Consider the following 27878-nt stretch of genomic DNA (forward strand, 5'->3'; position numbering starts at 1 on the left):
CACTTGAACCAGGGTCTTCACTGATAGGCCAAACCCCCTACCTCCTCCAAAACAACTTTTTTAAAGGATATTCTTTTTCAACATAAGAAGTGAGTGAGTGAGTGAGTGAGCGAGCGTGTGTGTGTGTACTTATAAGGAAAACTGAGTGATCTGGGACAGCGTTGTGGTGTAGCAGGTAAAGTCATCGCCTGCAATGCCGACATCCCAGGTGGGTATCAATTCAAGTCCTGGCTTTTCCACTTCTGATCCAGCTTCCTGCTAATGACCTGGGAAAAGCGGTGGAAAAAGGCCCAAGTCCTTGGGCCACTGCCACCCATGTGGGAGACCCAGAAGATGCTCTTGGCTCTTGGCTCTCTCTCTGTGCCTCTGTAAGTCTGACTTTCAAATAAATGAGAGAGACAGAGAGATCATCCATCTGCTGGTTCACTCCCCAAACGGCTGCAACAGCCAGGGCTGGGCCAGGCCGAAGCCAGGGACCAGGAGCTTCACCTGGATTTCCCACACGGGCACAGGGGCCCAAGTACTTGGGCCATCTTCTGCGGTTTTCTCAGGCATATTGGTGGGGAGCTGGGTTGAAAATGGAGCAGTCAGGACTCGAACTAGCACCGATATGGGATGCTGGCACTGCAGATGGCGGCTTTACCCACTATGCCAGAACACCAACCCTATACATAAATCTTTAAAAAACTTGGTTTATCAAAATTAAGATTAAAGAGCACAATCCTAGTAAGAGTCCCACGGACAAACTCCAAAGCTAGCCCAGCAGATAGACCATCTCTCTGAAGCCACAGCAACTTTTCAGGGTGCAGGGCACCCCTGAGCCAGGAACTTGCAAACTGAGTGCCGTAAGTGCAAAACCACTTCATAACCTAGAAATTCAGACCCAAGAACCTGCACATCACCTTCTGTTCAATCAATGCCTCACTGCCTTTTCAGTTTCAAGGTCAAACTGCAAAGACCAGACCACAGAGAAAGCTCAGGCGTGCCCGGAGGACAAATTCAATACTGAGCTCCAGGACACCAGACTCTGCGCAGTGTTTGCACACAACACCCGGCGCTCATACAAGCACTGAAGTCCACTGCTGCACCCACGAACCACAGGCTGGGGCCCACCATCACGCTGCCCATAACAAAATGAAACGGCATACGTACTGTTGATCAGTTCCTTGTGTTCAGCAAGGGTCTTTGCAGGATCCAGCCAGTACTGCAAGGAAGAAAGGGGCGGTCACAGACATTAGTGGGTTGGCATTGCCTTTTACTTCAAGAATACCTGCACACTGTGATTTCAATTACACTTAAACACTGGCTAAGCCAAACGCTTCATTTATCCTACACACACACACTCACACACAGACACACAAGCACTTTCCGTGGCCAGAACACAGTGGGAGAGAGGCTGTGGTCAGGAGCAGGCCTGGCAGGTGGGTGCTGAGCACCAGGCCGACCCGTCCAGCTTAGGAGTCCGTCCTCTCACGCTCTCCAAGTCTCCTCCCAGAGTCCCCATCACAACACCCCCAGGACTGTGCCAGTCTCCAAAATGTCCCCAACCACCTCACTTCCAGCCCCTCCCCTGCAGCACACAGTGCAGTGTTAGGTAGCAAGCACACGAATTAACGAAGAGCAGTTCCGTTCCAGGGCCAAGGTCCCAGCTGGGCACAGCCCCATCGTCACCTTGGGGACAAGCACTGAGCAGCCCTGAGCCTCCTCCAGGCTGCCTACCAAGCAAGCTCATTCATGCAAATTACTCAGAGCAGCCCCGCCCACACCAAGCACAGTGGTGACCTCAACCACGTGTGGGCGCTCCCGATGCCCGCCCTGCACCCGTCTACGGCACTTGCTGATCCACACAAGGGAATCTGCCAACATGATTTCGAGCACTGATGGGTGGGTTTTGGGCCCCAGGGAGAGCCTTTCCTTGAAATGGCACCTTGGCGATGTCAAAGGACGGAGAGGCCAGGGGTCTCCCAAGGGTAAGCCCAGGGAGCGCAAAGAGGGCTGCACACAGGGCAAGGGGGCAGCTCCCTGGAGGGCAGGGGAGGGGCAAGCTGAGCTCCCCTACCACCCACCAAGTGCTGGGACTCCAAGGCCCAAACGACCCAGCTTCCACTCCCCCATGCTCCTGAGTGAAGAAAGGACAATTCTCCACGGGGAGGTGGGAGCTGGCTCAGCCCGGGCCCCTGGTTCCAGCACCCTGATGTGCCCCAGGGAGAACAGCACCCAGAACCCCCAGAGGAGTCCAAGAGAGCCCACCGCCGTTCCCTTCCCTTCTTAGCTGAGGGTGCTCACGCCGGCTCTGCTGTGAGGCAGCAATCATGAGCAGTAATCGTCCTATTTTTACAGGAACAAAACAGCACAGTACTGGCACCAACACAGACACAGGGACCAATCCACACATTTACAGCCAAGCCATTTTCAACAATGGAACCAAGGGCACATGACAGGGAAAAAACAGTCTGCTCAACAAACAGTACTGGGAAAACTGGACACCCAGAGGCAGAAAAGTTAGACCCGGATCCACGCAGTTCTCAACAGTCAGCTCAGGACAGGTGGAAGACTCCAGTGTTAGTAGCCACGAAACCTTTGTAGCAGTAGCATTTTATACTATAGACTTAACATTTAGCACCACTTCACATCTTGACAGTACTTCTAATACGATGGTTATCTTAATGAGAAAGCCCCAGAGGCCTAAAGGGTTAAATGCTTTGTAAAATCCTACAGGTGCTTTCAAAACTACTGTGTGAAGTAAGCAAGTGCCTCTTGTTGGTTAATAAGTTTATAATTTTAAACATGGCAACTTAGTCTTTTGTCATCTACAGTTTTATTTATCAGATTTGTTGCTCATAGAACTAAAGCATTGTTGGTTCTGGGTTTAGCTGTCTTCCTATAGGTTCTGGTGAACTTTTTCCAGCCACTTCTATTGTATTCAGTACTTTGGGATGACTCTGTAAACAGATGAAGCCAATAATGTATTAAAGGTACCAACTGAGAGAAAGTATGGTTAACTGAGGTTACTAAAAACAGAAAGTAACTGAAATCAATTGGTAATTTACAAACAGAAGTTAGATTAAAAAAAAAAGACCTAAATGAGGGATCTCTGTGAGTGAGATCCCAGTGGAAAGAACAGGTCTTCAAAGAAGGAGGTACCTTTCTCTGAAGGGAGGAGAGAACCTCCACTTTGACTATGACCTTGTCTAAACAAGATAAGAGTCAGAGAACTCAAAAGGCTTCCATAGCCTTGGAAACTCATGACTGGAGCATAGGGAGATTACTGATGCCATAAACAGGAGTGTCGATTTGTAAAGTCAACAACAGGAGTCACTGTGCACTTACTCCTCATGTAGGATCTCTGTCCTTAATGTGCTGTACATTGAGACTTAATGCTATAACGAGTACTCAAACAGTATATTTCACTTTGTGTTTCTATGGGGGTGCAAACTGTTGAAATATTTACTTAATATATACTAAACTGATCTTCTGTAAAAAAAAAAAAAAAAAAAGAAATTATCAATTCCCAACTTGACTCTCACTGGGATTAAACATGACAATAGGTCTGATCTGATTTCATCATCATTTAAAAAATCATCTATTATTTTTCACTTTATGTTTCTGTGTGGGAGCAAACTGTTGAAATCTTTACTTAATGTATGCTAAACTGATCTTCTGTATATAAAGAGAATCAAAAGTGAATCTTGATGTGAATGGAAGGGGAGAGGGAGTGGGAAAGGGTAGGGTTGCGGGTGGGAGGGACGTTATGGGGGGGAAGCCATTGTAATCCATAAGCCGTACTTTGGAAATTTATATTCATTAAATAAAAGTTTAAAAAAATTTAAAAATAAAAAATTTTAAAAAAGCTATTAAAACTGCTATACTGGTCTATTATGTTATTTATGTATACATATTGTATGTCTACATGGGAAAATTTAAGAGTTTTATTTTAATTGGCTTATAGATAAAAGATCGCCCATAAATTTAAGCTGCTAAAATTAATCAAAGATACATTTTAATTCGTGTGACCTGAATCTCTGTATCATATGTTTTAAATGTGTTGGTAGAAAAAACTAAAGACATTCTATATGCTTGTGCTTAAGTTTGGTTAAACAAGCTACACCATGTTAGATATTTAAGAGATGTTTCCAAATATATGTATTCTTAATATTTATGGAAGGCATTGGACCTTCTGGTAAATGTTTTCATAAGTTGTTATCTAATGGTTGAAACTGTTTGCTAAGTTTTCATGTGATATGGCTATTGTCAGTAAGCGATCTGGGACTGGCACCCCCATTTCTTTATTCAAAACCCGACTTCTTCTCTCATTTCCCTGTTCTCTTCAAGGTAGGAAACTATTTCTATTATGAAGGAATCTCCAAGATTCAAAATTTGATTTTAGATCTTATAAAAGAGATGGCTAACATTTTTCTGTAATAGCATAGCCAAAATAAGAGCTTAAATTATAATTTCTTAGCTAGATTTACTTCGCCATCAGCGAGGTAAACAGAAAAGCCTCCCTTTCAGAACAAAGGGAAAGAAAGTTTTAAAGTGAGAATATAGTTTTCCTCATGGGCATTGTCTGCCTTAGAAAAACTACTACAGAACATGCCTGTGACTACAGGCTTCTAGTTTAGGCCACCAAGATTAGAGATGGGACTTGAGCACCCCCTTGACTTGCATCCTCTGGTCTGTTTAACAAAACCCAGGAGGAAAAGAAAGCTAGGCATCAGAAGCAGTGGGTGGCAGCCTATTAAATGCACCCCTGTACAGTGCTCTGCCCTCAAGGAGACCCAACAGGCCAGTCCACTGCAGTGGCTTTCAGTGTGGCAAGCCTGGGCTTCAGCAGAAGTCAGCTTGTGGAGAGCCCTGGCAGCTCTACCAAGAGTTGGATCACTGGAAATGGACCTGCCCTGGAGTCAAGGACGCCCAGGTCAGAGCCACAGACCTCACTGGCTCTGAGCTGAAAAGCCCTTCACTCAGCCCAGCTTCCAAAGTGACCACTGCAACAGAGGAAATGGCAAATAGGGTCAGCAACCTTGCAGGCAGAATTGTGTACTTCCTGTTGGAGATGCCACCTGCCTTTACCTGGCCAGCTCTCCTCCCAGGCCAGCTGGCAATGGAAGTCAACAGGGTGCCTTCCCCAAGGAGGTTCTCACCTCCCTTAGGATGTACCCTATGAAGAGATAGATGAGTCTGGGCCTCCTAATTTACAAGGCCTGAAGCCCACCAGATTATTATCAAGCCCCTTCTGTCGGGTTCTATTTGCCTCTCAATCAGAAAACTTCTTTGTAGCTTAGACAGCACCTTTCTTAGCTCCTCTAATGATTCTGTCCTTTGTTCTAGACCCTGTCTAGCCCACTTAGGCCTCATTCCTTTGTAACCATAGCCTCTACTCTACCGTCAATGGCTCTACTCCCAACCTGTGTGTACTGATGGTCCTCTTCCCCACTTAATGTTGTATGATTGTTCTAAATTTCTCTACAGACAAACCCCGCTACCTACAAAAGTTGAGTGGCCTTTCTCCCAGTCTTGGCTGGAATCAGCTAAAAGCACACACTGTCCCCGTAAGGGTCCAGAGACCCCCTCCCATTTCCTCTCCTCTATAAAATCCTCTCGTTACCTGGTTAATGCTACTCTTAGGATCATTGATTACTATTCTCACCCTGTCTTTTATACTACAGTGTCTAAGTGTTTACAGCAGGTGACAATGGAACGAACCAAACCTTCAGCAACCAGGCGGTCAACCAAATGCTGCTACAGGGAGATACTCCGCTCCCCACCCAGGAGACAGTGGCTTGAGACATCGCCCCATGTCAGCAGGAAGTAGCTCTAAAGACAGATCATCGTCCCTCTACCTCTCTTGGACTTTGGGACTAATGTAACCCCATAAAAATCCTGCTTTATTAAAAACAAAAGGGGGGAATGTTAGGAAACTGGCGCAGTTGTAGCCAGGTGGCCGCACGGCCCAGCTACCTGAGCCAGGCTCCACCCCCATCCTAATGGGATTCGCTGCTCCTGCTTCCCTGCCCCCCCTCAGGCGAAGTTTTAAAAGGGCCTGTTCCTGAATGCTCTCTCGGCCCTTCTCTCCTGCGCTCTCTTGGCCTCTCTTGGCTTCTCGCCTCCTCTCATCTCTCTTCTCCCTCCTCTGTCTCTCTCTCTTACAGTCTCCTTCTCTTTTTCCTTTGCCGCCCCTTCACTCCGGTCTGTAGAGTGTTCCCCAGTAAACCCTTTCCCTTAAAAAAAAAAAAAAAAGTAGCCACGAAACCACCGGAAGGCAACAGGCACAGAGCTGTGCACAGGGGGCTGGGTGCTGACTGCGCAGAGACCCAAACACACAGGCGGCAAACACGGGCCTTTACCTCTAACGGCTAACTGTGCACGAGGCCAATGATCCACACCGCACAGATACTGTAGTCACGCGACTGTGAGATGTGATCCAGTACCAAACCCTCTTCACGTGGATGTCATCTCACTATTTCCCACTGCCACAGCAGTCTCACCTCAATCTGTGTGAGGATACGTCAGAAAGTTTTGAGAAAAACAGAATTAAAAGATGAGCCCGGGGTGGGCGGCTGGCACGGCAGTTGTCACTTGGGGCACCGACACCCCATACTGCAGTGGCTGGGTTCACGTCCTAGCCCCATTTCTGATCCAGCCTCCTGCTAACGTGCACCTGGGGAAGGCAGCAGCTGATGGCTCAGGTCCTTAGACCCTTGCCACCCATGTGGGAGACCTGCTTGGGTTCCCAGCTCCTGACTTTGGCCTGGCCCAACCTGGGTGTAACAGGCATTGGGGAGTCAATCAGCAAAGAAGTCTCTGTTTCCTTGCCTTTCAAACAAAATGAAAACTTGTTTAAAGATACATTTATTTTGGTGCAAAAACTCTGGAAATCCATGCCAGGCTTTTAATAAACAAGTTTTTGAACACCCTTGGATAAGCACAGCAACCAATGGCTGTTATCCTGCTCTTCATGTCTCATTTTTTAAGGTCAGAGTCACTTCCTTCCAAAACAGGAGAGGCTTCTGGGGCAGAGGCTGCGAGCAGCGAAATGCCCTGGGAGCCCTCAGGACGGTCCACAGGGAGACCCTGGCTCCTCCAGTCCCAGTGTGAGGCCGCGCGTCAGGCCCAGGGCAGAGCTAAACCTCGACGAATGCAGAGCACAGATTCCTCCCGTGAACAGGGATGCTCGGTAGCCGGGCTGCCTCTGCCGCCCACGTGACGTGCAAAGCTCTGGCTACCCCTGGATCATTCAAAGCGAACAAGCACACAGGCCCACCGACCCCGGCAGCAGGCTCCTCCTCGGCCAGAGCAATTACTGCCAACTCCAGGGCTCCTGGCAGCACCGCTCAGCAGCTCAGAGCTCGGCAGGCGGGGGGGGGGGGTCCAAGGCACAGAGGCCGGGCTGGGAGTCTGGCCCCACAGCCCACCCGCGAGAGCACGGGGGGGGGGGGGGGGGGGGGGGCTGCCGACTGGCCGGCAGAGGCCTCCCAGCTCCCCAGGGCGGAGCACTCAGGTGCTGGGTCTCCCGAGCCTCACACCACGTGCAAGCCTGGGGTCGGCAGGGGTGGGGCGCCGGCCCTCCTGCTGTCCACTCACTCTCATCGCGACCCTGGCAAGGCCGGGAAAGCAAGTGGGAGGCCAGCTTTCTCCCTCCTCCGCCTCCTCCTCACACTGCCATCCCAGGAAGACAACCTTTACAGAGTCTTCAATTCATCTTTTGTCTTCCAGTCGTCCAGAGAGCCAGGAAAACAGGAAGGCTGCTTTTCACTCAAAGGACCAGGAAGGACGGGTTAACCTGGCAAAAAAACTCACTCACTTTTCATCTGTGCAGTCTACAACACACCCCTGCTTGCAGAGTGGTTACCCTGGGAAGGTGAAGGCTACACGGAAGGTTCAGGGGTGAGTCAGAAATTACAATCCTGCAGCGAGACACAGCAGAGGCCAGCAGCAGTCAGGGGCTCCGCCCAGCTCCCCGCCCCCACAGCACACGTCTCGGATCACCCAGGCACGGGCAAAGCCTCCCTGGATCCAGCTGGGAGCCGGGGGTTATAGAGGCCAATGACAGCTGCCCCAGAATATAAATAATAAACACAGCCACCAGGTCTCATAAGCCACGGTCTCAAACGCTCAACCAAGGGAACAACGTTCCCTTGGAACCACAGCTTGAGTGGCAGCGGCCCTTGTCAACGGGCAAACAACACACACACATGTTGGGGCCCAGAGGAACAGGCCCGGTGGTCACACCGCAACTGCGGGGGAATGAGCAAGGACTTTGCCATGAGCGCAGCAGCAGAGCCGGCACAGCTGCTCCCAGCACTCTGGCTGTGGGGCTCTGAACCCAGGGCACTGCTCCCTCCCCTGCCCCCTGCCATGGCTGCACTGCCCCTGCAGGTGGCTTTGTGTATCCCGGATGGAGCAGAAGCACACAGATGAGGGTCTCTGTGACCTGGTCCAGTCTGGAGGCAGCCACGCCACCAGAAGACACGTGCATGTATGACCACAACCCGCTGCAGAGTGCGACACAGTGGTGTGTGTGCAGGCGAGGGCACAACGGATATCAAAACAAGCCACAGCGGCCAGCACTGTGGCACAGCTGGTTAAGTCGCCGCCCACAACACCAGCATCCTGTATGAGCACTGGTTCAAGTCCCAGCTATTCAAATCCAGCTCCCTGCCAATGCACAGGGAAAAGCAGGAGACGGCCCCAGTGCTTGCGCCCCTGCACCCACATGAGAGATCTGGAAGAAGTTCCTGGCTCCTGGCTTCAGCCTGGCCCAGGCTGAGCCACTGTAGCCATTTGGGGAGTGAACCTGTGGATGAAAAATCTCCCTTTCTCTCTCTGTCTCTGTACCCACCCCCACCTCTGCCCTGTTACTCTGCTTTTCAAATAAATAAAACTTTTATTTAAAAAATAAATAAAATTATGCACAAAAAAGGGACTCTTCTGGGGATGTGGATAAGGTTGCACTGAAGAAGAAAACCACTGAACAAGGAGTTCAGGGAGACAAGCACTTCCTGAAAACACATCGGTGGAGGAGACCACGGCCTTGGGCTTTTATAAAGCAGGAGTCTAAAGCAAACATGTGCATTGCTAAGTGACAGTAAGAATGCAAAACCCCAAGTCCTAAATCAAACGCCATCCTGAAGTCGGTGCTGCCCCAGGCCCAGCAGATACTCAGCGGCGAGCTCAACAGGCGAGGACGTTGTGGCCTGGACGTGGTCGGTCCCCTCCAAAGCTTGCCTCGCACATGGCACCGTGCGGGAGCAGTGTGAGAGGCAGTGGGGCCTGCAGGAGGTGAGGAGGCCAGGGCACACTGCCCACACACGGGGGTTAACACCAGTCTCCTGGACTGTGTTGATTCTCCTGGCGTGAGTGAGTCTTCAGTCCCATAGATGGGATTCGTCACCGCAGAGCGAGCTGCTGACGAGTGCGGCGGCCTCTTTTCTCTTCCACACCCTATCGCTTGACCTTCTGCTGTCCACCAGGGTACCAGGGAGCACGAGGCCCTCACCAGAGGCGGCTGCCTGATCCTGGACTTCAGCCGCCAGAACCGTGAGCCCAAATGAACCTCTCTCCTTGAATGTTACCCATCGCAGGTTGATGTTTTATCAGCAGAAATCAGACTAAGTCTGTTATGACTTTCCCCCCGCCGGAGTGGGGGATGTAGGAACAGCAAGGGGTGCTGGGCCACCAGGGAGCGGCCCTGGGGTGCACCCAGGGTCAACACAGGCGTCCCACGGGGGTCGGGACCATCTCGCTCATTCCCTGTCAACATCCACGTGGCTCATTCTCTGTCAGTCACGTCCCCCTCCCTGCTCCTCTGTCTCTGACCCAATGTGCACCCTGTGGTCAGTGTGCGCTCACGGCCGCACAGGACCCCGTTTTATAGGAAGGCAGTGACTTAGCCAGGACAGAGCCTGCTCCGGTGCCCTAAGCTCTCACCATCTGCTTCCTCACCCAGGAGAGCTAACGCATGCCCCCTCACACCCAGTCACCACGGAGCCACAGCAGGGCCTCTGCTGTGCCCCTCAGCAGGGAGCAGATTGGCAGCCTCGCCCCGGAAGCCCTGTCCATCTCAGTCGTGGCACCGACGCAGCCCCGAGAGAAGCGACAGGCCCTTCTGACTCTCACAGCCATGGCTGAACGCCTTGGGCTTCTCTCCTCTACTGCGTCATCCGTTTCCTAGGTAACAGTCCACAGAATTAGGTTTCCGACCTCCAACACCGTCCAGTAAATCAACACCCTCGCCTTCAAAAGGCTCAGAGTCTGACCTTCCTGTTGGCAGCTGTCCGCGGGCAGCCCCCCACGTTCTGGGGGTGGAACTGCCCTCCAGAAGACACGCTCAGGACTGCAGGGGGTGGGAGGTGCGGCCGCGCGTCTACTTTCCGCCTGCACGCTGGACGCGCCGCTGAGTCTCCTGCCGAGAACTAAGAGCACTGCTCAGGTCCCGAACGGGGCCGCAGCAGCACACACGGCTCTGCTGAGAGGGCAGAGCAGCCCGCGAGCACAGGGAGCAGAAACAGTCGGCGTCTCCCGGGGACAAGGGAGCCACCTGGCTCTCCACGGACATGGCAGGTGATCCCTGGGGACCTGCGGGACTCACGGCCTGATCCCACGGGAGCCAGGGCTGTGGTGGGCATTGTCTGTGCACTTCCCTCTGCCCCTGAAACGGGTCGCGGGCCCGCCACACAACAGCAGCAGGACGCAGCCTTAGTTTGCTCCTGGTATGGATTGCGAAGCCCCAGGCGCCTGGGGAGGGCACTGCGGGGAGCCACGCACAGCAGACACAAGGTTGTCAAGTGGGTCCCACTCTTTAGCAGGCGTGGGTTTCAGTGAACCACTGTCAGGCTGCCTGGCTCCCCAAGAAGAGTCACTTGTCCCAGCACTACCCCTCAGTCCTCACCCGGTGACCCTGGCACAACTCTACCCCTCAGTCCTCACCCAGTGACCCTGGCACAACTCTACCCCTCAGTCCTCACCCAGCGACCCTGGCACCGCTCTACAGGTTGTAGACTGCGTTTTCATTCTGCTTGAAAGGAGGAGACAGACCGACAGAGAGAGGGAGATCTTCCATCAACTGGTTAACCTCCCTAATGCCCACAATAGCCAGGGCTGGACCAGGTCAAAGCCAGAAGCCAGGAGCTCCATCTGGGTGACAGGGACCCAAATACTTGCGTCATCACCTGCTGGCTCCCAGGGTGCACATTAGCAGGAAGTGGGAACAGTGGAACCAGGGCTGGAACCCGGCCCTCCAACACGGGACACAGGTGTCCCAAGAGGTGACTTAACCGCTGAGCACACACCTGCTTGGGCTCTAGAAACAATGAGAGGAACAGCCGGGCACTGCCGGAGCCTTCCCTTCACGTGCTTACTTAACCCTCTTCAATATTCTGTGCAGTAGGAGCTACTACAGTTAACAGTTTTGTAAGCAAGGAACCACTGTGCCAACAACTTGCATCAGAGCGAGGAAGAGCAGACCCCCAGACCTGGTCCTCACTCTTCCTGCAGATGTCCCCCATTCCCTCACACACACACACACACACCCCACTCGCACCCACGAGGAAGACCTCCAGCCACTGGCCTCTCAGAGCAGGCACCTGAGGATCGGCATCACTCTCACCACACTGCATCACCACAGCTCAGCACTCCAAAGTCATTATCAAGATCCAAGAGAACCCAGAGCCTGACACGTTCTATTCTCAGTCACTTTCCCCTGCGTCTTTAGACTTCGGCTTCTCCTCTCCCCTCCTCCCCTTCAGCTGAAGATCTCGCCAGTTCATGGAGGAAGCGGACGTACCACACACGCACTCCACCCCGCCCACCACCTGCCTGCCCCGGGCTTGTGTCCTTGTCCTCTCCACCAAAGGCCCGCCCTGCCCACCTGCCCGGGACACGGCCTGCTTGTTACTTCACCATCAAGTTTCCTTTCTACAAAGTAATTTCCAGCATAATTCTATGACCAAGAAAATCAAAAAGCTTTCTGATTCCCCTTATCACTTCCGTACTTTAAAATAAATCTGTGGGCCAGCGCTGTGGCACAGCAGGTTAAAGCCCTGGCCTGAAGCGCCGGCATCCCATATGGGCGCCAGTTCTAGTCCCAGCTGTTCCTCTTCCGATCCAACTCCCTGTTATAGCCTGGGAAAGCAGTAGAAGATGGCCCAAGTCCTTGGGCCACTGCACCCACGTAGGAGACCCGGAAGAAGCTCCTGGCTCCTGGCTTTGGATTGGCGAAATGCCAGCCGCTACGGCCATCTGGGAGAGTGAACCAGCAGAAGGAAGATCTCTTTCTCTGTCTATGCCTTGCTCTGTAACTCTTTCAAATAAATAAAAATAAATAAATCTTAAAAATAAATAAATAAGTAAATCTCTGGAAAACAAAAAAAAAGTGGTTTTATACTCTGCCTCTCTCGCCCCAACCTGAGCCCACCACAGCAGTGGCCTCCACGCTGTTGAGCCCAAGACAGAAGCAGAGGCTCCCTCGATCACCCGACAGGTGCTTAGATACCTCCCTCCTGCCTCTCCTCCCCCCTCACCAGCCACACCTTCTCGGTCTCCCTCCTGGCTGCTCATTACCTCCCCAGCCAAGAAAGGCCAGGTCTGCCCGGGGCTGGAAATGCCACCTTGGGTCCTCCAGCAGACACCAAACTCATCAATAGACCAGAACCCTCCCCCAGGTCCAGCTGCCTACCAGACAGCTCCACTCAATGCCACCAGAATCTGCAACATGGCGTGTTACTGACGCATCCAAAAGGAACCAATGACTGCACTCCCTCCACAAACACCTGCTCTCCTGTGGGCCCTGTCTCTCTAAAGCACAGAACTCCCTCTGTGGGCACTGTCCACCTCTGCCATCCCTCTGCAAACCTTACTGGCCCCCGGTGCCAAAACAGACAGAATCTGACAAATGCCCACTGCTCTGGGGCCACTGTCACCCAGCGTCCTTCCAAGCCAGCCAGATCCGCCCCCTCTCTGCGGGCCACTGAGACCCCCACAATCTGGGCCCCCTGCCCTCACAGAGGGGCCTACCGGAGAGCAGAGGGAGAGCGATGGGAAGCAGGAGGGGAGGCGGCCTTCCCAGGCAGGGGCAGCTGGACAGGGATGTCAGGTGCAGGCCGACCCAGGTGGGAGATTTCCGGCCAGCTGGGCAAAGTGCCACGGCCCCCTCTTGCTATGAGGAAAGGAAGAGGAGAGGGCGAAGAGACACGAAAACAAGAAGACTTCATGAATCAGAAGGAGCCGGGGTCTCCCCTGCTCCCTCGGCAGAAGGCAGCCCGTGGCTCTAGGCAAAGACAGATGTAAACCCCCTTGCCACGCCCTCAGGAGCTCCGCACACCGCCACTAAGTAACAAAGGGTCCCTAGGGCACTCAAGGTTTAGGGAACCCAGGCGCAGACGTGGGAGCTGAGGCCAGCTGTCCTCAAGGCCGGTCCACCTCACAGAGGCATGACCCACATTTGTGTGGTCACTGGGGGGTGGCTTTTTGCAAGGCAAGAATAACAGGAAAACTCCCGACTTCAGAACCTCCCGGATCTGCACTCTGCACTCAGCAGCCCCGCTGCTCCTCCTGCGCTGGTGCCTCCTGAACTTCGTGGGTCGCATTTTGTCTTCACAGCAGGTGCTGGCACTGCCACAGCCACGGGACACACCCACAGACCACGCTGCTCCTCGTGGACGTCATCCAACACGCCTGCCTCTGCAAGGCACAGTGGGCCAACCTCACTTTCAGTTTAACCTGTGCGTTCCCACGCGGGCCACAGGGTTTCCAGAATCTGTCCTGCTACGTCTGACTCCCAAGCCCACAGATTTCATCACAAATAAAGCGGCTGATCACGAGTTGTTTTGTTAGAGGAACACGAGGACCCTCCATCTGACCCCCTGGGAGCCCCAGGCCTGGCCCCACCAGAGCTGCCCTACGGTTTCAATCTCTTAGGGCCAGTGCGTCTGGACTCACTCCTCGGATGAAGACGAACACACCTGTAGGGACGACGGCTTCTATGAGAAAAGTGCCGCATTCTGCGCGTGGACACTGCGGTCATCAGTTGCTCGTGAACGCCAGCTCTGCCCCAGCGGGCTTCACCACGCTGCAGGTAATGACGTTACCACGCTCCTAAAAGCTGAGCAATAGCGCATCGCCGCGACTTCACCTGGAACTCTAGCCCCGAGTTGGACACGTCCGTAGCTGGTTAAAGAAGACTTGCTGAAGCTTGTTCCTGAAGCTGCCCGTGTTACTTGCACAGAAGGCAGGGGCTTATGCATCAGGCAGGGCCTGGGCCCCTGCTCAACACTCACACTTGGTGGAGCCAAGCACCCGCAGGCCTCTTACGTGGCGAGCACAGCCACACGCCACAGCCCTGGCCCTGCTCCTCTGCATCGTCACCTCCTCCCCAAAGGACCCTACCTGGCCTCAGGACTGCAGAAACCCGGGCGCTCTGAACAGTGATGCTAACCTCTCACTGGGAAGTCCAATGGACATTTTAAGCCCAACACATCCAAAGCAGAAGTCCAGATTCTCCTTCCCATTCTGACCGCAATCAGGACTTGGCTGCAGGCTGCTGGGCCCTGTGTGTGGTGCGTCCGACATCGCTGAGCTTCCCAGACGTGTGCCTGCCTCGGGGCCACGGCACCAGCCTGTCCCTCTGCCCTCCCCTGCCCATCACTCAAGCCTTGGTTTCAGTGTCACCTCAGGAGGCCTCTTCTGACCCCCAGTGGCAGCCTCCCGGTCTCTCTTCAGAGCACTGTCACTCTTGACACTTGAACACACTGAAGTTCTGTCTGTCTGAGATGTGAGCTCCGGGGAGACCAGGCAGCTGTCCCCACGCCCCACTTCCGGCACACAAGGCTGCCCAGGAAACACTTGCAGCTGGACTGAGTGGGAACGAGAAACAGCAAATGCCGACCCGAGTGCAGAAAGAACAGAGGATGTTACACGGAAGCCTCCTGAATTCACATCTCATAAAACATACCGCAGCTCCCCAGCCCCAAATCAGAGACCTCATACAAAAAAAAAAAAAAAAAACAAAAAAAAAAACAAACAAAAAAAAAAACCACTAAGCTTCTGTACATCATCGGTTTGCAAAAGGCCAACTTCTGCTAAATCATCAGGCAGCATTCAAGGCCCATGTCCATTAGAAAAAGTGGGTGCACTCCAACCCCACCCTCTCACGGCATGTGCCCAACTTTAAACAGTGCCTGGCGCACCCCACTTACTGGAACAGGCCCCACAAAATCACACAACTGAGTCATCTTTGCTCTCAGAGCACAGAATATGCCAGAAATTTTATAAAACCCCATGGAAGAACAACACAGGAAATATTCTACCAGTGGGCTCCTCCCAACCCAGCCCCTTATTATATTCACAGGGAAAAATGCCCCTGGGATTCAGAACAAGGGCACATCAGAGTTAACTCATCACAGGTTTTTATCAAAACTCCAGACGTAAGAAACTAGTTTCCTATGGTGATCAAGACAGCGTCGTGGATCAAAAACCACTGCTTTTCCACGAGCTACCGCTCAACCATCTGGGACTCTCCTTGAGAGTTCACTCTGATTTACCCAGGGAGAAGGCCAGTCTAGTTTTTTAAATGTTCATGATAAGGGAACCAGCAATACTCCTTTTGTGATTATGGCAATTGAGAACTTGTGGGTCCGGGAAATGTCCCAGGAACCTGTTCTACTGACAGCAGAAACATCCCACGTCGCTGCCCGCCCTGTCACACACAGACGGATGTTTAAATTTTCAGAGACATAAGTGATGCATGTTGAGGCTCCTTCCATTAACGACAGCTTTGTTTTGAAAGATTTTGCACCTTTATTATTATTTTCATCTGCGTTTCCTTTCAATGTCACGTTGGTGGAAATTGGGCACTGGCTACCTTTAATGAAGAAAGAAGTTTCTATCCAGCACGAAATTCAGCCCTGGCCTCTCTAAACCACAACACAGCAGATTAACGAGAGCCATGGGGGAAGACACTGGAGTACCCCCGATCCACGCCAGGCCCACGCATGCCGATGGGGACCGACCACCTGAGAAGAGAGTCTTCTTGAACTTGAACACCAAGGTCCAGGTGTGTCAGGGAGCTGGCCCTAGACAAATCCAGGCTTTCCCACTGCACTTCTGCATCACATCAAAATCAACAGAGATCTGAAGGCCACGCAACGCCTGCTCTGCTGGTGTCGGGGCCACAGAGGGGAAGGCAGCAGCGCACACTGCGGGTGCCGTAGGCGGGCTGCCCGCGCCAGCAGCTCCTGGATGCTCAGGACACAGCAGCTCCCAGGAAAACACAGCCTCCTCCTTCCTCACTAGTCTTCAACAGCTACGGAGAAACAGTGACTCCACTGTGGGATCTACACCACACAGCTTCAGGCGATGCGGGCCGGGCTGCAATCCCCACACGATGACTTCTGTCACCGCCACCTGACCCCATCTCTCACCAGACAGAGCATTCTCCGCAGCTCCAGGGGCCGCCAGCACGCTAGCAACATCGGAATAAATGCCCTATACTCAGCAAACCTCTAACCTACCTGCCTAGTGTCTCAGCAAGCTTTCCCTGATCTTTTCTTAAATAAAGGTGAGATCTGGTGAAGACGAACATCAGGAGAGGCCTTTCATGAGAGGTGCTGGGTTCAAAGACCGGCAGCACCCAGACAGGGCACAGGGGCCGAGGCCCTCACCTCCGGGGCCCACTCGGCCAGGTGAGAGGCCCGCACTCAGCAGCATCACAGGTCACACACTCTGCAGGGGCCCAGGTGCTCAGAGAGAACAAAGGCAAACACAGGGCCCTGTGTGTGACACGGGAAGCATCAGAGACATCTGACCTGGGAGGTTAGGAACAGCAGTACTTAAGAGGGTAAAAACGAGGCGGGGAAGGGAAGAAGGGTGTCTAGGGAGGGAGGCGCAGGCAGAGGGTGCGGCTGGCTGGGCACCAGGAGCTGCACTGCAGGAGACGGAGCTCAGCCGTGAGCAGGGCCGCATGCCTGGAAGGACCCTGCCGGCTCAGCAGCTGGCATCTTCCTCAGGGCTGTTCAGGGAGTTACAGAGGCCTCCACAGGACCCCAGGCCAACCTGCTGGCACCAGATCTCAAATTCAGAAAAGGGGACCTTGCGCCTGTGTACGCCAGTTGTCCCAGCTGAGTTACTGGCAGCGCCTCTTTCACAGTCCCTGGGCCCATCTGATCGCACGGTCATCAGACACAGGTGTTCAGTTACCGCACTGCACACCATGAATACCTACAGTTATTGCGTGCCAATTAAAAGCACCTGGTTTGGATGGCGAGTTACCTGATCTCTCCAAGTATGAAGGAGTAGAACCAACAGGACTCTGCTTGCTTAGCTATGGGGGGGGGGGGGGGGTGTGTGCTGGGAGGCACCCAGGAATCCCTCCTGGGTGGTCAGGTAGGCGGCGAGGCTTCCTAAGCGATGCGCACACGGGTGCAGGCAGCTCCGGGAAGAGCACCTGGGACTTCCTGCGGGGCACACAGGTGACAGAGAGCTCTCGGGAACGCAACGCCCAGTGCCCAGGCACTCCCGCATGGACCTACCTGCGGACAGACTGAGTGAGGGCGTCCCGTGGGCTCTCCCTCCCCCACTCCCCCACCAAAGTCCTGCCATCCCCATTTACCAAAGAAAGGCATCTCTCACTGCCTGAGCCGCCGGGGGAAACACAGGAACGTGCTGTAAGCAGTGGGACAAACGCTGCCTTTAACAAGACGCCACAGACGAGAAGGGAGAGCGCGTTCCTTTCCCACTCACGCATATTTGTGCAAGGCCCAGGCAAAGCCTCGGAATTCAAAGCCCACAGCTCAGAGTGTAGAGCAGGCGGCAGAAGGAGTCATTTCTGGCATCTTCCACCCTCAGCTTCTATCAGCACATGCACGGCTCGCGAGGAAAAGTCCTCCCGGGAGCCCAAGTCCTGTGGGGTCCACCAAGGGCAGGTGACGAACAGGGCCCAGAACTCCAAGGTGAGGCACTTTCCACAGGACACAGCTTTTATCCACGTGGGCAAACAGCAGAAAGCAAGCTGGCCGGCTGGGTGGTTTACCGATGACTGGCTTTGCCCGGGGACTACGTGTTCATTTTCTGTAACCTGAAAGAGCTAAGTCTGCAGCTCCAATTCTGATGAAAATACTAAGCACACAATGGGATAAGAGCACAGCACCAAAAAGCTTGTACTGGCAAATGTATGTCGAAATGAATGACTTCTTTTATTTATTTATTGATTGATTGATTGATTGCCAGACAGAGTTAGACAGTGAGAGAGACGGAGAGAAAGTTATAGACAGTGAGAGAGAGACAGAGAGGAAGGTCTTCCTTCCGTTGGTTCACTCCCCTAATGGCTGCCACGGCCGGCGCTGCGCCGATCTGAAGCCAAGAGCCAGGTGCTTCCTCCCGGTCTCCCACGCGGGTGCAGGGTCCAAGCACTTGTGCCATCCTCCGTTGCCCTCCCAGGCCACAGCAGAGAGCTGGGCTGGAAGAGGAGCAACTGGGACTAGTACCCAGCGCCCCAACCAGGACTAGAACCCGGGGTGCTGGTGATGCTGAAAGCGGAGGATTAGCCAAGTGAGCCACGGTGCCAGCCAAAATGAATGATTTCTAAATTTTCTTAATCCCTTCTGTGTTGTAATAAATCAAGTACCTCTAAATAAAAGAGAAAAAACATAATGTAAAATAGTTTGACAAGCCTTGGTAAACACTTTGCATGCATTTCCTAGAAACTGTGGAGTTGAGTTATCATCACAATTCATTCAACTGCTTGCAAAGCAGTGGGTTTTAATTCATCACTTTCAGCCGAGTTGGAGGGGAAGCCACAGCAGCAGCCTAGAGGGAGGGAGAGGTCAGGGTTGAGGGTGACCACGTGCACCTCAGGGACCCCAGGGCCTAGGACGAAGGGCACTGCCGGCCTCAGAAATCTTCCATTCCCTCTAGTTCAGTGCACAAGGCTGCGCAGGGCTCATACACATAAAGACAAAAAGTAGGAATTAAACCCTCGCCAGCCCAACCCCTACCCAGGGATTGCTGCAATCGTCAGAGACCCAGAGCCTAACCAGAGAGAAAACGCGGCACCCCTCAGGAAGGGCCGCGTCTCCAGCAAGCGCTCCCGTGGCTGCAATGATGAGAATGCAGACTCCACCGTGCATAAGAGCCATGGCAACAACTGCTCTTAATGCTCGGTAACAACTGGAGCTCAAGGTCTCGGGAAACTACCTTTTAGAGCCTCAAGTTGCGTGTGTGATGTTGTTCAGGGTAAACATTTTAATAAAAAGATCAGGAGGCCGGCACTGTGGCGCAGGCTAATCCTCTGCCTGCTGCACCAGCATCCCATAGGGGCACCAGTTCTAGTCCCAGCTGCTCTGTTATAGCCTGGAAAAGCAGTGGAAGATGACCCAAGTGCTTGGGCCCCTGCACCCACATGGGAAACCCAGAAGAAGCTCCTGGCTCCTGGCTTCAGATCGGCTCAGCTCTGGCCATTGCGGCCATTTGCAGAGTGAACCAGCAGGTGGAGGACCTCTGTCTCTCCCTCTCACTGTCTATAACTCTACTCTACCTCTCAAATAAATAAAAAATAAAAATAAAAACATCAGAAAATTTTATGGAGAAAGTGAAATAGAAATACAAGTATAAGAACAAAAAAAGGAATAAATAACAATTTCTGAGTTTTCCTGAAGAACCTGTTCACGTGTTTTTAAAGGCAGACAATGCGTCCAAATTGCTATGATCCGTGGATTCACTGAGTACACGTAAAAGAAAGGCAACAGAGTTCATAACATCAGTGTCTCCGATAAACCACAGATTTGCATCTACCAAAACTTACAACTGACTTTTCCCTTCAGCCTGAAATTACACACAGGTGCACGATTTCTGAAGTTCTTGAAAAGCGCTGCCTCAGGAACATTTGCAGGAGAGAGACTCGGAGGGGAAGGCGAAGACCTCAGCGGCTCCTCCTCCACCCTTGGAGGGCCCACAGGCGTCCACGCAGTGATACCAGCTGACGCCACAGCAGCCACGCGGCCCAGAGCACGCCGAGGCTGCCTCACCGCGACCCCTTGCAGGCCCACGACCACCTGTGACTCTCCTGCTGCAGAAACGGGGGGCCCGAGGCCTGGAGGTCGGGGACACCCCGTTGCTTGCCTTCCAGGAGGCAGGGAGTCTCCTCACTGTGCACAGGGGACCCCTGGGAGCCCTGGGCTGCAACGACCACCGGGCTTCAGACGGAGGCGCAGACGCCTGCCCGGCTGTGCGGCAGCTTCACCAGCAGAAAACCAGGGCAGCCAGGGAGATGGCGCCGCACCCCCGTCCAGGCCCTGCACTCAGCACCGCCATGGCATGGGTTTCTCAGGTACCCTGTCCGCGCGGCCGTTGGTTCTCACGGGCACTGCACTGCTCACAACGCTCTTCCTGAAGTCCAGGGGATGCCCGAGATGGCCTTCCCACCCCGTGGCCTTGGCCCTCTTCCCTGACCAGGTGCCTGAAGACTTCGCAGATGGTGAGAAGCTGGGTCTGCGATCACCCAGCGTGACGGTCTTCCTCTCTTCCGTGCAGCGGGACACACGCGGTTACCTCCACACATTTATCAGCTCCTGCGGCGGCTGCCAGGACACACAATCCCCGGATGCCAGGACACACAATCCCCAGCCTCACAACGCAGAACGCGTGACCCAGGCCGAGAGGGCAGAGCAGAGCTGCCTGCAGGCAATCAGGGGATGGGATTTTTGTGCAGAGGGGAGAATACAAACACACAAAGATCTGGTCAACATTTAAGGAAACATCTTCCCAGGCAAACAGTCCCGGAAGAGTTCGCATTAAATGTGTGAGGTGCAGAGACTCAGCGGGGAAGAGGGTGGAGGACTCAGTCCTGGTGGCTGCCAACACTGGATGGCACAGGGAGAGGGAAAGTGACCTTGAAGAGGACTGGCAAACAGGAGGCAAGGGGCGAGGGGTCCCGAGAACAGAGCGAGAGGATCCCAGGATGGAGCCCATGGTGTCAGTGTGACGGACAGGGCGGCGAGGCGAGCAAGGCAGGCCCAGTGGCACGGCAGCGACCAAAGCCGAACTACGAGGAGGTCGGGGAGGTGAGGTGTGGTGCCAGCGGCCGGCACTCGGCAGCAGGCAGAGGAGGGCGTGGCAGTGGGGAAAGGTGGTGCCAACTGGAGAGACTCGACCGACCCCAAACCCAGATGAGAAAGAGCAGAGGTGAGTTTCAAGACCCAGAAGAGGAGGAGGAGAGGGGAAAAGATGCAATCGGGGTCACCGGGACCCCTCCACTTTGACAGGAAAGGAAAGGAGGGAGAGGAGGGAGGATTCTGTCTGTCTCAGAGACACAAAGAGGCCAGCTCTGTGGCGCAGGAGGCTGGGCCACCGCTGATGGCACAGGCATCCCATAACCATGTGCTGCTTCCAGTCCCGGCTTCTCCGCTCCCAGTCCAGCTCCCTGCTCCTGTGCTGGGGAAGCAGCAGGTGGTGGTTCCAGTGATTGGGCCCCTGCACCCATGTGGGAGACCCAGAGGAATTCCAGGCTCAGCCTGGCCAACCCGCTGTGGTAGCCATTTGAGGAATGAACCAGCAGATGGCAAAGGTGTTTGAATCTCAATTCACAGATAAGGGTATCAAGATTCAGAAAAATGAAGTGACTTCACCACCAGTCAGGAGCAGACCCAGACCCGTCCTGTGGCTCCAGAGGCAGCGTCTCTGCCCACCGCTCCCCACCCCCACCCCACCCCCATTGGTAACAACTTCTGAAAGCCAGCAGCTGCCTCACCTTCCTTCCAGCCTCGGATTCTTTCCAAGCCGCCAATCATTCAAAGTGAAGAAGTCTGGGCTGCCATCTCAACGCTCTGCCTGTCACGGACGGATCTCACCGTCCCTCTCCCGTAAGAAGCACCCCGAACACTGTGAAGCTGAGGTGGGTACTGCCCACAGACACAGGGCGAGGCACGAGGCAGCCTGGTGCCAGCAGCAAGGGACGATGGCACCAGGCGGAAGGCTCTCCACGGAAGTGAGCTGTCTCCCCCGCTGCTCTCATCCACGCATCTCCTGCCTTCTCCCTGTTCTACGTGGATTTTCACAGCACGCCGCACGGTGACACAAGCATTTCTCACTAAAAACACACTTGGGCACACGGAGAAAGCAAAGCGTCCCTCAAACCTAATCCAACGGACAGTAACCCAGGCAGCATTCACGAAAACCAGGGCTTGGGTCTGGAGACAGAGATCTCGCCATATCCGGTTCTGTCGTAACACTGAGTTATTGTTTAAATTCATATTTGCTCAAGCGGGCTGTACCGCGCCTCTCCTTCCAACGGGCCGTGGGTGAAGAGGTTAGCTGGAGGCAGTGCGGGATTCTTGGGATGATTCTCACAGCTGTCTACAGTAAAGGAACCGTAAGGCAACCAGATACCACACCTGAACATGCAAAGACAGCGACATTCACACATCATCCATTGTATCTGTGCTCACACGAAGAAAGTCACACAAATTCCGAGGCAGGGAATTCCGAGGCAGGGAGTACGTTTTTCAGGTCATTTTTACACCCAACGCTCTCATCACATCTAAACAACACGACTTAATAGCTCTTTCCTTCTGAATGTATAATCTTACTTTCTCCCAAAACCTGTACTGTAAACGTTATCACAAATGTCAAACCCTATGAGTAAAGATGAGAGAATTTCTGGCCTTAATATAAGCCCTACAAAACTTTCAACAAGCTATCAACACTGACTGCTAATTCTTTTGCAACAATAAGGAAGGGCCATTGTTTGGAATTCTTTAACTTTTTTGGGTTTTTTTTTTTTTTTTTCCTCCAAAGGGGAAAAAGGGACAGAGGCAAGATAAGATCTGCATCATTTTAGCAAGACAGTCTTTCCAGACAACGCCTGACATATCAGATAAGAAACTGTTTTCCCTGCTAAGAAAAATATTATCTCAAAAGCACAGATATGACGCAAGAAGCCCTGCACAGCATGCCGCTGAGTCTGCCAGCACAGCTCTGCAGTGGCCCGCACGGGACAGACCTCTGTGAACTTCCAACACACCCACCGCCTCTGCAGGAAGTGTGCTGATGACGGTGGCCTGTGGAAAGCTTTTCCTGTCTGTGGAAAGCTGTCCCACACACCCACGGTCTTCCTCTCGTCTCACGAAACCCTCCTGTGCAACAGAACAGGCTATGGCTGCAGCCCATGGAGGACCACAGCCATCAGCAGCAATAGCCTCCCACCGTCAGGCCTAGGACTCTCAGGGAATCACGTTCCCCTTAGCGTGCACCCCACAGCCCAGGGAAGGCTGCGAGACCCCAAAGGAAGCAGGAGAGATCTTTACTTCCACAGCAAGAAAGGATGGGAAGCATAGTAAGTAAAACGTAGAAAGTGTATTTAGGGTAAGCAGTCGGGCGATCTCCATCTGAGGTTAAGCTCTTTCTTAGGCTCCACAAAGTCACCACCTCCAAACCCTTTCCACTCAATACCTCCCCGTCCTTCCCCAGAAGGGAGACCCTGGGAGGTGATACCAGGAAGCATTGACATCGGACCTAAAGCCCAGACAGGAAGTGGAGGTGATCCCAGGAAGAGCTCACATAAGAACCAAAGCCCAGACAGGAAGTGGGGGTGATCCCAGGAAGAGCTCACATAAGAACCAAAGCCCAGACAGGAAGTGGGGGTGATCCCAGGAAGTTGACATGAGATCCAAAGCCCAGACAGGAAGTGGGGGTGATCCCAGGAAGAGCTGACTTGAGATCCAAAGCCCAGACAGGAAGTGGGGGTGATCCAGGAAGAGCTCACATGAGATCCAAAGCCCAGACAGGAAGTGGGGGTGATCCCAGGAAGAGCTGACATGGACCAAAGCCCAGGTTGTCTCGCCTACCCTACTCATCAATTTCTCCCGTGAAAACCCCTCTTGTTTTATATGCTGTTATTGCCCAAGCCACTTTCAAAACTTACATGGACCCCTTCTTGACACTATGGATTTCTTCTCTTTAACTGTCTCCTATCTAAGAGGCAATGCCTCCTGTCATTTTGAGAGCTTGCCCAGGCGTGTAACACACACCAAGGGACGCATCCCACACTTCCCCAGCAGCCATCGGGGCTCACCGTGCCGTGCTGCAAGGATGGACCCCGCATAGGTACCTGCCAATCCAGCACCCCGCAGGCTATGGGCAGAGAGGGAATGCAAGGACATCACCAGGGGAAACTACGTTGGAGGTTTAGAAAGTCACCCTCGGTTACAAAGAGCGAACTACCTCGAGCCGCGCCAGGAAAGGCCGAGATGAGAGTGGCCTTTATCACCAGGAAGCCGCGGTACTTACCGTCTGATGGCTTCTGTCACAGTAGCGCAGCCCAAAATAATCTATCTCCACGAGGTTGATGTGACGGAACACGTGCTCCAGGACCACGGAGGCTCTCGTGGACTTCTGCAAAAACAATTCGCACTCTTACTTCCTCAGCAGCACCTCGTCTTCCTCAGTGCCGGCCCATCACCCCATCATGACAATGGGCCAAGGGGAGCATTTTTATTAGACATGGTTCCTTCTTTAAAAGGTGGCCTCAGGTACAAAGAAGAATGTGACTCAAAGTAAAGCATGTTGAAGTAACTGCTTTGGGAAAGAATTTTTAAATTGCAGAGGGTTTTAGGTGAACAAAAGCTTCTCTTCTTATGGGATTATAAGTTATCCTCAGGACAATATTCTTTTAGTAAAGATATAAGTTTGGTATGACAAATATCCAGTAATTCAGCAAGAAACACTCTGGTTAAAAACCCCACAGTTCTTTCATTTTTAGAAAGCAATTTTCACCTCCAGGATTATTCGCATAACTCATACCAAAGATAAATCAAATTAAAATGACAGCAGCAAAAGCGCTCACTTCCAATCCCCAGATCAAAGCTGTACAGCGAATGTTCTGAGCGGCCCTTGGGACGTTACTTCACCTCACCTCTCACCAAGCTCAGACATAAAGAAAACGTTTCTTCTGGCTGCTTTTGAAGCTCTGGTCCCTAAAGCCAAGCTCTCGTCATCCCCCACGCCCCACTACTATTTACACAGTCTTTCACTTAAGATTCTCGTCATTTAGCATATCAAATGTCAATGATAAGAAGGGCTACCCGTGCCACACTAATCTTGAAGACATCTGCTTGGGAGGCGCGGCAGGACAGCTCTGGACTGCTCCTGGCTTCTGCCCCTCTCAGGCAGCCAGCCCCGGCCATCCAAGAGAGCTTCACGAAGTCAAACACAGGGACGACAACATAGGGCTTTTGCTCCCGCTACCTGCCCTCAGTGCCTACCAAGTACACTCACCCCTGAAAGGTAGGCCCCGACCACGGCACAGCTAGCAGCAAACAGGTCCCTGACCGCAGGGGGATGTTCTGAGTGCATGCATCATGGATGAGTGGTAACGCACACTCTTGGGGGAGGAACTCCTCTCACACTCTTGGGGAAGGAATTCCTCTCACAGACACGGAGTGCGTCGCTTTCCTCTAACTACCTTGGTTAAATTTCATGGTGTCTTAAAAAAAAAAAAAAAAAAAAAAAAAAAAAACTCCATTAACTTACTTGTAACTAAAAAGCTCGTCCGTGACAGAGCTCCGTGTTGCCGGACACTACAGCCACGGTAAGGACACCAGTGTACACCTCCCTGCGCTCATTCACTGACCTGTGCAGCTCCCTGCAGAAAAATCTAGAAGGCTGGTTACTCATCTGTAGAAGCAGCAGCCACTGCACCAAGTCCATAGGAATGGGATTAAAAGCTAAGCCGCCTTTGGTGCAGACAAAGCTGGATATCCACGCACAGCTTTTCTGTAACATGCATTTTCCATCAGGTTATAGAGGCCCCCTCTTATGCATGAATTTGAAACACTGTTGCACCAATATACGCTTATCTTTTAATTCCATTTCCTGTGAGCTTTGTGAGGTACTCTTGTACGCACTTAGAACTGTAGTGGGTACTGTCTGAAAGGCCCTCCCAGCCCGGTCCACAAGGGCACTTGTTTCCCTACATCCTTGCCTGTACCTGGACTGGCTGAGCAGTAACGGCAGGGGAAAGGGAGCCCACTGCAATCGGCACTTTTGGGGTGGACAGCAAGTGACCCCAGTTCATGAGGGAGCTGCACAGGCACACTCGGTGGGTGCAGCTCTTCACGTCCGAACAGCAGACACCTGCTCCCCCACTCAACAAAAGGGCTGCTCTTTCCCTTCAGATCCAAAACAACTTCAACATCTGCTAACGGGGATATTCTAGGACCGACGCCCCCAAGATGTTAGTAATCTAATTTCTTCAATGGCCATTGTTCTTTCTCAAAATTGTCTTTGCCAATTCTTAGACTTTTTTTTCTCCACTAAAAGAAATCTTGGATTCCTCTTGCCTGTTAAGTAAACAATTCTTTTGGGGAATTTAAAGGAATGAAGTTGAGTGAACAGACGAGATGACTGGTGGGGAGAAATAACGTGGTATTTACAGAGTGAAGCCTACAGTTTTCTTCTATGTAGTACAAGGAGCTTTACAAAGCCCTGCTTAGGGTTTGAGAGAATTCACACACACACACACACACACACACACACACCCCTCCCTTCCCCAGATGCCTGCCCTGACCTTGGAAGCAGAAGACAAGGAGACACCGCTCCCAGAATGTGTTGGGTCACATGGCACAGCTGACCTCCTCTAGCCACAGGCACCCTGAAATGCACAGCACTTTCTCCAGGAAAAGGGAGGTCACAGGCCCTCACGGCAGGAGACTCCGTGCATGCCCTGCCTTGGGGAAGACAGAGAGGCCATCAGAGCAGCAGCCTCCAGCAGCCCAGGGGAGCCCCCAGCACACCCCGCAAGGAGACCCGGCCCTGCCATCACCAAGAGGGGCCTCTACCAACAACCTGGAAGAGCCTGGCAGCAGAGCCCTCCCAGATCTTCAGAGAAGACCCGAGCTGGCCAACCCCTGGCCTGGGCAAACAAGCCTGTGCCCTTCACACCCTGCAGATCCACGAGATGCCGAGTGGGGGTGCACCTAAGCACTGCGTTCACGCTAACGTGTGGTGCCCCCAGAAAACTGACACTGACTTGGCTTATTCTCAGGCACTCTATGCTGGCGATGCTTATCCTGACGGCTTCTGGCTGCCTACTGCTAAGGTACCAGAAGCAAGTAACTCTGCACAATGCTCTTTTCTCCAGCCATCTTGCTGACCGCCTATCAAGTGAAACAGCTTGTCTCTGGAGTTGTCTGAGATCATCACACACACTGCTCGAGCCACTCCTTTTCAAAACGCCTCCCTGACGCCGATTCTCTTTCCTTACTGAGCTGGTGGGGCCTCCCTCACAAGATCACCGGGGTCGGAGCAGTCTGCCTCCTCTCTTCTTCCTGGCTTCAGTGGGACCGCTTATGTGCCTTTAGTAAGACCTATGTATTTGAAAAGCAGAGTGACAGGGAGGGAGGGAGGGGGAAGAAGAGAGAGAGAGGTCTCCCATCCACTGGTTCACTCCCCAGATGGCTGTGACAGCCAGGGCTGGGCCAGGCTGAAGCCATGAGCCAGGAATTCAACGCCAGTCCCCCAGTCTCCCTGTGGGTGGCAGGGGTCAAGGACACGAGCCATCGCCTGCTTTTTCCCAGACACCTTAGCAGGAGCCAGATCAGCAGCACAGCCGCAGGACTGCAAGCGGTACAGCACATGGGATGCAGGCATAGCACGCAGCAGCTTAGCCCTGTGCCACAGCGCTGGCCCCCAGCGGGGCTGCTTCCAGAACCTCACCACTAGTAACGGCAGGTGCCAGGGCCCTGACACAGCCCCATCACACAGGAGACCCCACATTCTGCAGGCTTGGTTTGTTTCAACTATCTCAGTTTTTAATCAGGAGTGAGAGACACATCAACTTCTTCTTGATACTCTGAGATGATTATGACTTTTGTCTTTTCATCTGTGAGTTA

General features: G+C 53.0%; 1 protein-coding gene across 3 annotated transcripts in view; it reads right to left on the bottom strand.

Annotated features, from left to right (window-relative positions):
• EPB41L4A (erythrocyte membrane protein band 4.1 like 4A) overlaps positions 1-27878 on the bottom strand; it is a 216209-nt gene that overhangs the window by 105911 nt on the left and 82420 nt on the right. For all 3 annotated transcript variants that reach the window (XM_051834523.2, XM_008248402.4, XM_051834525.2), the window contains exons 2-3: positions 24277-24381; positions 1153-1204 (exon numbers count right to left, since the gene is read on the bottom strand). In XM_051834523.2, the coding sequence (XP_051690483.2) occupies positions 1153-1204; positions 24277-24381 (157 nt within the window). The remainder of the gene's footprint in view (positions 1-1152; positions 1205-24276; positions 24382-27878) is intronic.

This window comes from Oryctolagus cuniculus, chromosome 6, assembly GCF_964237555.1.
Source record: "Oryctolagus cuniculus chromosome 6, mOryCun1.1, whole genome shotgun sequence".
NCBI classification, from domain to species: Eukaryota; Metazoa; Chordata; class Mammalia; order Lagomorpha; family Leporidae; genus Oryctolagus; species Oryctolagus cuniculus.